This window comes from Austrofundulus limnaeus, unplaced genomic scaffold, assembly GCF_001266775.1.
Source record: "Austrofundulus limnaeus strain Quisiro unplaced genomic scaffold, Austrofundulus_limnaeus-1.0 Scaffold48, whole genome shotgun sequence".
Classification (NCBI taxonomy): domain Eukaryota; kingdom Metazoa; phylum Chordata; class Actinopteri; order Cyprinodontiformes; family Rivulidae; genus Austrofundulus; species Austrofundulus limnaeus.
Genome location: NW_013952450.1, coordinates 1,750,022 through 1,759,656, shown reverse-complemented (window position 1 = coordinate 1,759,656; position 9,635 = coordinate 1,750,022). Strand labels below are relative to the sequence as shown.

The following is a 9,635-nucleotide window of genomic DNA, read 5'->3' as shown; positions in this document are numbered from 1 at the left end:
AATACATAAAATCTGTGCTGTGTTTGTGCATGCGCTATGATGCAGTTTATTTGGCATCTGAAAATACATTTCCTCAAAGGTATTTTTAATCTGAAAAGAGCTTCACTGAGTGAGAAGTAGTGTGTTTCACTCGTTTGCTTTGTTGCTGCCGAGAACGTGCACGAGTCATGGACAGGGGGTGCGCTCTGCCATGAGGAAGTTTGGCTTAAAGACACGTCCCAGGGACGTTTCTGGTACCAAAAGGCGTTTCTGGTCCCCACCTGTCGTTTTGCTCCTCAGCTTGGCTTCCTAAAAACACTGCAGGTTTTCTCAAACATGCATGCATGAGTCAAAGCAAGGCTTTGGGCATGTTTTTTACGAGAGTATAACATTATAATATGATATAAAACTCAAAAAAGTTGATTTTACATGATATTGCCCCTTTAACATTTCTGTGATTCTCAAATAAAAAGATCCCATAAATAACTTATCAATAAAGAGTGTTAAAAATAGTTAGCACTTATAATAAAAAGATTGGCTCAGTAAATGACAAAAGACATGGAAATGAATATGTCATGGTGGTGCAATTATTATAGCTGTTGTTTTGGCTTCATTTGGAGAAATAGGTAAACACATCTTGTAAGAGGAGTTTGACTGAAGCTTCTAATTTCTCATGTAGGAATCAGCTGAAATTTTATCCAAACTGCCTTTCTGCTCTCACTCTCTCTTCCTTTAACACCCAGTCTGTGCTTTGAGAATGGGCCAAATGGCTGGACTTAAGTCCTTGATCATAGAAGAGTGGTCCTATTTACAAGGCCACTCACTTCTTCTTTTGAGGGTTGCTGGCTTTGGACCTCTCACACAAGAAAAGAACAAAACTTTTGTTATTTTCCTTTCTTTTCTTCTTGGGCTTTAAAGCTGTTTGGACCTTGAGTGAAGTGGATACAGAGACAGCCTTTTGTTGTATTAAAATGAAGAGGGATGCTGTAGTTAAAAAGGGAATGTGGGAGTGAAGTGGAGGTGGGTGGGGCTCATTGTAATTTAATGTTGCAAGATGGGGTTTGGGTGCCTTCTAAACTCCTCATCTAGTGAATTTAAGGTCTTCTAGGTTTGACACCCATTGATAAAAAAGTGGATTAAGGAAGGAAAAGCCTCTTTAAATCCTGCACCCCTTATATCTTTTTTCTTTGTGAGGCCTCTCGTCTAGCTGTGAGAATATGAATAATGGTCCAGGTACCTAGCTGGACCCAAAGACTTAAAAAAGCTTGAATGATGAACAATAGTCCAAGGTTCTTTATAAGCTTCATAGGCTAATTCCTCTTATGTAGAGATTAATTTTCAATAGCTATCACTTTTGGTAAATCTTTGGTTCAGTGAATAAACATAATACTCCCTACTTTAGGGTCACTGCTGATCAACATTTGAGTAAAATAGTTGAGCTAAGTTAGGTGATATTTTCAATGTTTTTGTATACATCATGGCTTCTTTCTTCCAGCTTTTTCAGTAGAGGTTTGACCCAAGTCACATGCGATTCACTGCTTTGACGCATCGCAGGGGATAATGGGGTGGCTTCTGCTATCCTTTTCAAGCATGACCAGAAGGTGCAGGGGCAGTTTTGACCTGAATACAAGTGCTGAATAGAAGACAGCATTGAAATTCAAGATGCAGTTACTTCCAATGACTAATGTCTCTCTCTAAATGATCACTTCCTTCCTTTCACTTGGGCCCCTCATCTAAATGTCTTATCCTTTGACATGCTTTTAGTCAGTGGAAACATTCATTTTGAACTGTCCAGTGCCAAAGATTCTATTGAATTCTCCTTTCATGGGCAGCTAAAATTTTGGTGGTGCCGTTTTAGGTGTCACTTTCTACTTTAAAGCCTATTATGGTAAAGATATGCCCGTGATATTGACCTCTCTGTTTATTTTTCTGTCTTGCAGGATAGACTGGAGCAAAGGGTCACTGGGCTCCAACGCTCTCCTTCCATAACTCACAGAGAAAAATAGACAAAGACACGTTTCTCCAGAGACACCAGCAAACCATTCTTAACACACTCCTGTGGGTAAACACAAAAGATCTGAATAAGACTTCCACTCCAGCACAGGCCCCTTTGAGCAGGATGAGGGAACCCTGGCGGTACCTGCTGGGCCTGTTCCTCTTGGTAAGCCTAGCCTCCACCCACAGTGCCACCAATCCCTTTGCAGGGCAGCAGACCCCTCTAGACCCTTGCTATGATGATACTGGAGCAGCCCGCCGCTGTATCCCTGAATTCATCAATGCTGCCTTTGGTAAGGAGGTGACGGTGTCCAGCGTCTGCGGCCGGCCTCCGTCCCGCTCCTGCAGTGTTGTGGAGCGAGGCGATGARCGTCCTTCTGTGCGTACTTGCCAAATCTGTGACGCGTCTGACCCCCGCCGTGCCCACCCTGCTTCTTACCTCACCGACCTCAACTCGGCCCACAACCTCACATGTTGGCAGTCTGAGAATCTGAACACCTCTCCACACAATGTGACTCTTACCCTTTCCCTGGGTAAAAAGTTTGAGATCACATAYGTCAGCCTGCAGTTCTGCTCACCACGCTCGGAGTCTCTGGCCATATACAAAAGCATGGACTAYGGCAAAACATGGATGCCCTACCAGTTTTACTCCTCACAATGCCGACGTATGTACAACAGGCCCAACAAAGCGACCATCACCAAACAGAACGAGCAGGAGGCCCTTTGTACAGACGGCCACACTGACTTGTACCCACTTTCTGGAGGTCTCATTGCTTTTAGTACTCTGGATGGACGCCCCTCTGGTAAAGACTTTGACAACAGCCCGGTTCTTCAAGACTGGGTCACAGTCACCGACATACGCGTGGTTTTAAGCCGACCACAGCTCCCCAGGGAGCTACTTGGGTCTGGAGGCAACAATGGAGGAAGGGATGATGACCCARTGGCAGTGACCTCAATGTCGCCAACGTATTTCTATGCAGTGGGAGACTTCCAGGTGGGTGGGAGGTGTAAATGCAATGGTCACGCGTCACGCTGCCTGAAAGACAAGGAGGGCAAACTGGTGTGTGACTGCAAACACAACACAGAAGGGCCTGAATGTGACCGTTGCAAGCCCTTTCACTATGACCGACCGTGGCAGAGGGCCAACGCTCGAGAGGCCAATGAGTGTCTGCGTAAGTGTTTGCTTCTTTTTGTCACTCTGTTATTTTTAAAGCCTGCAGACATCACTGTGCTTCCGTGATGCCAGAAACCAAAGAAATTTAATTCTGAGCACTGAACAAGTTCAACAGTGTTGTTGGGATTGCAACTTATATGATGGTGCTTTAAATGAGGCTAGAAAGGCTAAAAAAATACCCCCAGATTTATTTATTTTTTTGAGATTGTGATGTATGTGATGCACAAAGAAAATATGTATAAATTTAGGGAAAAACGAACTTAAACCCAACTTTCTTTTGATAATTATTGCACAGACATCACTGCAATTATAACTGATTAAAAACAGCTCAATCAGGTTTCACTTGTATCTGCTTAAAGCATGGAAGAAATTAAGAAATATTCACAAATGGGACACTTTTACTTGTTGGACTTATTTTCAGGATACAAGTTCAGTCATATAAAAACAAGAGCAATGAGGCAGGTAAATGATTTTTTTTTTTTTTGATGGGCTGGATGTACCTCGCCTCTCAGCCAATGACCTCTGGAGATGGGCCTCAACTTCCTGCACAGGACTGAGCAGAGGTGAACGGCTGAATTGATGCTTGAATGTAAAATAATTACAGAATGTTGTTGCCAGAGCAGATGGGGTTGCTTTATCAGATGTGGTGCCACATGATGATGAAGCTGTCAAATTTTGGTAGGGTCTCTAAATACAAACCAGTAGGTTACCTCCATTTGCCAACAACATTTTTGTTTTATTGGTTAAGATCTAAAGCTCACACCAGAACATTGTTTTCTGGACAATACGTTCTCTTTTGAACAATCAAGTCCAATTAGTGGAGGATAACATCTTTAGTCACCGCTAAAACATCCAAGAATGTTTTTGAGTCGCGTTTACCTTTGTGTCAAGGCATGAACTGGTAAAGTGAAAGAAAAATTTTCCCCCTTTTGCCTGCTAATAATCAAAACATTTTCAGCATGAAGTTTTGTAAACTGATCATTTCTGTATTGGGTTAAGCATAATAACAGCCTGTTGGTGTCCTAGTGTTTATATCAAGTGAGTGACTGCCCAAAGGTTTTGAGTTCATTTCAGTCTTGTCTTTTGACTCTAATATGTTGATGTTTCTTTGGTACTTGTACAGCATTTCCCTGCTAGTACAAATAAACACAGGTTGAACTTAATTTAGGTCAATTTTGCTTGTCAGAAGAATTTGTTAGCATAGGAAAATAAAGTCATATTAGTTACCACTGTCCCTGTTTTCACCTCTCCTAAATGAAATGAAATACAGCTAGAGAAAGAGCAAGGGAGAAAAAAAAGCAGAAGTTAAACATTAAAAAAACATTGTATATTTTTCTAGCATGTTGTAATTGCCCAGTGAGCTGGCCTGAGAACATATTTAGTACTGAACAGGGCCAGATTTGTTTAAAGGGGACTGAGAGTGACAGAGCCAAAGAGGCAAGGCCTTTTTAGACTCACGATGGCCAACACATCCATCCTTTCCTCATCGCGTACGCTGAAACTTCCCGTGCCAACCTCACTTTGGCTTTGCACGTGTCTTTGAATGCCTCATTTACTTGACTCACAGATACATGCAAACTCACACACACTCACATCTCCTTTCTGTAACAATATCCTGTCAATCCCTTAGTGCTTTCTGCCTCTTGCACACGCCCTGTTTCAAATGTCCCATAGCTGTTTCTGATGTGTTGTACCTGCTTCCCGTAAATTTTCTCTTTGTGGGATTTGTATGTCACTTCTATCCAAAAAGCCTGGACCAAACACCCACATTTTGCTGGCCAATGTCAATGACCTATTCCCTTTGCTGATGTGGTACGATTATTGCTCTGTGCTGTTTGCACGCTGTATATATACTCATTTATTCAGGCAAGCCAAAAATCAGTCTCAGTTGTCCCCAGTTGTGTGTTCCAAATGTGTCTTTACAGAAATTCAGCAGCACCACATTTAAAGTATTTCCTGTGCAGAAGGAAAGTCTTAAAGGCTGCTACAAGGAGTTTAATACCATGTTTTAAAAGCACTGGCCTCTCTGTTGGTTTTTGTATCTTTCTTGACTCTGAACATGTAGAGGTTAAAGACCAAGCCTTGATCTTTTATCACTGTCTCACAGAGATGTGGGTATTTAGATTTTTAAGAGTGATAAGGATACATTCACACTGCAGGCAAATGCAACCCAAATCAAATATTTTGTCTATGTGCAATTGTTTTTTAATGACAATGCTGATTTTATTTTTCAAACCTGGCCCATGTCTTTTTCATATGTGGTACTAAATTGGAAACATATCTGATTTTGTCAAAGCTACCACACATTTTCAGCTACTGAAAAGTAGTAGTTTCATCTTGTTCTTTTAATTCACCATGTCCTGGATTACTGAGAATCTACAGTTACATAAGGTATCAATTTTAGTGTTGGACTGTATTGATACAATCATGAGATCCATACCTGAGCTTTGCATGCAAAATCAACTTTGAGCTTTACATCATGTTATGTCAATCCCTCATCAAAATCGTGTTGCTTTGATTCATTCATGCGTGTTTGAGAAATCCGTGTATCTCCTGTTGTAGCCATATGGACCTGCCTAAACACTTGATGGTACAAAGCACTTCATTGGAGCTCTGTCCTCCGGCCCCACAGAGCACCCCTGCCTTGAAACATTGTTGTGAAGATGAGCTGAAGTGGAAGTGTTGGAAACGGCAGGAGGTTCTTAAAGAGACAGATGCCAATTTCAAGACATTTAGATTTTCTATTTTTGATATACACCGTTTTCATAATAACTGAAGGTAACATAATGACTTGATTGTGGTAGAATTAAACTATGCACATAAAAACACACAATACCACCATTTAACTTTCTGACTGCAGAATAACTTCTTAATTGATACACACGCCAACCTGTGTACCTGCTTGTGACATCACGTTTTCTGTCCATGTGGGTCGCTTCAGATGTGTAGTAGTTCACATCAAAGTCTGATAGGTCACATTTAAATGATAAATCGGAAGGACTACACAAAATTAAGTTTAATTTTTAAAAATCGGATGTATGAGCAAAAAAAATGGAATTGAGCATTTGGAACGGTCATGTGAACGTAGCCAAAGTGGCACGTTAAAGATCTGTGGAGTTGTTGATATCAAAAGTCTCCACAAAGTCCTGAGAGTGTTTGGCTTGGATGTGGTGATGGGGAGTTGGTTTGTGGGCAATTAGAAATTCAGAGTAGGCAGTGGTTTCACACCCTGTCTCTGTCAGTTTATCCTCTTTATTGCCTGCCATATGTTTGTTACCACATTATCTCATGAACCATGAAACAGATTTAATTGAAACATTCAGAATGTAATCTTTGGAATGATCTATTTGAGTCAACACATTTCAGGAGTGTTGTTACAGCCAACTGACTTCAGCAACTAACTTTAGAAATGACTCGTTCAGTGTGACATTGATAGTCTGGTAGTTGCAGAGAGTCAACAGGTCACACAAAATGTTTGAAACTCACTTTTAAAAACTTTCATTTTAGCCTACACAAAGCAAACGCCATCTTTTACTGGTTTCTTTGATTTTTTTAGGGCTTTCCTAAATGTTTGACATGCCCCACATCAAGATACCCATCTCTCTTGGCAAGCTCCTGCGCTGCTTCCAGACACAAGCCATGCAAACACACACCCATCTGCTGCCTCCCGCTCTATGAATCCTGCCTCCAGACGTCGGTTTACAAATCCCCGCTGAAGCAGTCCGAGACGGCCGCCTCGTAAAAGAGCACGCGTGTTTGCATTGAGGGAGGCACGATGGAAAGAGGCTGTGATTTATCTGTGCGGAGTTTGGGCCACAGGACAGAATGAGGAAACAGATGGATAAGAGCTATTTTGTTTCTGGCTGTGATGGAGTGTTGGCTTTTCTGTTGGCATGGCCGTAGCCGTAATGTAAATACTTTTATGTTGATTTAAAAATGCAAGACACTACATCATGCCGTAATAGAGTCTGCCAAAGTCGCCGTATAAGATGAAGAGGCCTCTCATGGAGTCAACGACGGTGTGACATCCTGAGTAGATGATAATTTATGGTGTTGCAGAAGCTCTCTGCTATTGGCTCTGTATGCAGCTATCTTGGGCCTGGTTTGACTGCAGCCCTTCCTCTCCCTCATTTGTACTCCAACCACAGGAAGTCCAGAAAACTGCTCTGGGACTCCACAAACTGGAGGCCAGACACCATCCATCGCTAATGGACCAGCCAAGCCAGGTCTGCTTCCAGTGTTGCACCAGACACGCTGGTATGCATTCATAGCGTGAAACACTAAGGTCATGTGAAGACTGTTTAAATCCCCTTTTTTTGTTGATGTGCCAGAAATGCAGGTGAGCTGCTTGTAGAGCCGAGAGTTCTTACGCGGCCGTGTTTGGGAGTGGCGTTTGAATATTTGGAATAGGAAATTTGACATCTTTAGTCCACAAGGCAATGAGTAATGTGGTGTTCTGCACAAGAATACAAGTTTCCTCGGAAATTAAATCCATCACCCAAATACCTGTTCACTCTAGAGGCTCGTTTAAAATCAGATCATAACTTGTAAAAGCGTATAAATGAGGTTCAGTATCTCTATAAAATGTTACTAGAGCTCATCTTCCATACTAATCAAACAGCAGTTGTGTTAAAATGAGAGTATTGTATAAGAGTAACAAGCCAATCAGGTTTGGAAATTGCATTGCATTTTAAGGTTTTCCTGTGGCTTTGGTGGGTTCAGCTTTTTGGATAGACATAAGGGGATTCTGACAGATGGGTTTCAAAGGGAAATTATTGAGATCTAGCAGCTGTATGTTGTCAGAAAAAAAAACTAGCCAGAAACACTTGCTCAGGAACAGAGCTCAGATGAAGTTCTCTGATTCTGCATGACAGAGCTGGAAACTCTGAAGACCACAGAAGTGCAAGCTACCTTTTTTCTCCCCTCTCTTTCTCTTTATTTTCTTCAATGACAAGGCGCAGATGGTCATTCGATGCTGATTAGAATTTCAAATAGCCCTCCCCCCCACCACATCTCAAGGGCAAGAGGAGGTCAGGCCCATGTTGCAGCCAAACAGCAGATTTTGCCAAGACATTTTTCAGACCTGGTCTTTGAGAAAATGGACTCATTGCTTCATGCACCACCATTAAAACCATGGCACAGTTTTTTTTTTTTTTTTTTTTTTTTGTGGTTAGATGGTTTGGATAACCAGAACATGACTTGAGTCTTTATTTTCTCAACCTTAGCCTACAGAGAAGATGGTTTTGTGTGTGTTTTAGTCCTTGCAGGGTCGTTTGGTCTTTAGAAAACCACATTTAACCTTACCACATATTATGATAAGCTGGTGAATTCAGGTACGCCCGTTCCTTAAAGCAGTGGTCTCCAACATTCTTGGCACCACAGACTGATATCACATGAAGACTTGTTTATCATGGGTTAGTGGGAGGGGGTAAGTTTTCCAATAAAGTGCATTTTATTCTTTCAGATTTTCTAGGTTTAACTTGTAGGTTTGCTAAAAATGTGAACACAATTGTTTGAGTTAGTGGCATAGAAAAGAATCAGCAAGAAATGATGCATTGATCTTTTAAAAAAAGTTTCACACTTTGTTTACTACTGCTCCTTGAGACTGAATTAAAAGGCCAAGGCTTCAGTTTTAGGGGTAGCAGTACAACGCAAGTCCATAAATGAATGAATGAATGAATGAATGAATGAATGAATGAATAAATAAAACTGGATTGCAATTCTGAAGCTTGAGATGTTCTAATTCCTCACCAGGAAGCTTTCTCAAGTCAAGATGACTTAAATGCTAAACTTGTCAGCTTCAGAACTGAAATCCTTTTTTTTTCGATTGATCATGACCTGGATGACGGAGAATCTTCACCAGCATACAACAGCTGATTCAGCTTAAGGACTTTTAGTGAAAAGAAAATTCAGCATTCTGATTTTTCTGAAGTGGAATTCTGTGGAACGGTTCTGAACAATGAACATCAATTCTTGTCAATATGAATTTCATACTGCTGTCAGTTTTGCATTACACGATTAATCATGTGGCCCAGGCTGCAACAAAAATATTACTGCTAGCTGCTGCTGCTGCCTTTTATGCTTGCAAATAACCACAGAATCTATATAAATAACTGCAGGATGCAAAACTGATGCAAATATTTTTACATGACCTGCTAAGACGGTTTCAACTGGCCACTAGTCAATCTGGTCAAAACCACAGGTCCTTCTCAAAAAATAGCATATACTGTGATGAAGTTCATAATTTTCTGTAATGTACTGATAAACATTAAACTTTCATGTATTTTAGGGTGATTGCACACCAACTGAAGTAGTTCAAGCCTTTTATTGTTTTAATATTGATGATTTTGGCAAAAAAATAAAGAAAAATCAAAAATCCCTATTTCATCCGACCAATAAAAGAAAAGTGTTTTTAACAAAAAAAAGTCAAACCTTCAAATAATTATGTTCAGTTCTGCACTCAATACTTGGTCAGGAATCCTTTTGA

The 9,635-nt window shown here is 40.9% G+C and overlaps 1 protein-coding gene and 1 long non-coding RNA gene across 4 annotated transcripts in view; one reads left to right on the top strand and one right to left on the bottom strand.

Annotated features, from left to right (window-relative positions):
• ntn2 (netrin 2) overlaps positions 1-9,635 on the top strand; it is a 49,252-nt gene that overhangs the window by 13,864 nt on the left and 25,753 nt on the right. For 2 of the 3 annotated variants that reach the window (XM_014008231.1, XM_014008230.1), the window contains exons 2-3: positions 1,920-3,146; positions 3,661-3,711. In XM_014008231.1, coding sequence (XP_013863685.1) covers positions 2,099-3,146; positions 3,661-3,711 — 1,099 coding nt within the window. In that variant the 5' untranslated portion in view covers positions 1,920-2,098. The remainder of the gene's footprint in view (positions 1-1,919; positions 3,147-3,660; positions 3,712-9,635) is intronic. The other variant, XM_014008232.1, reaches the window with a different exon arrangement.
• Positions 1-9,635, bottom strand: part of LOC106517409 (uncharacterized) — a 64,834-nt gene that overhangs the window by 33,691 nt on the left and 21,508 nt on the right. The window lies entirely within an intron of this gene.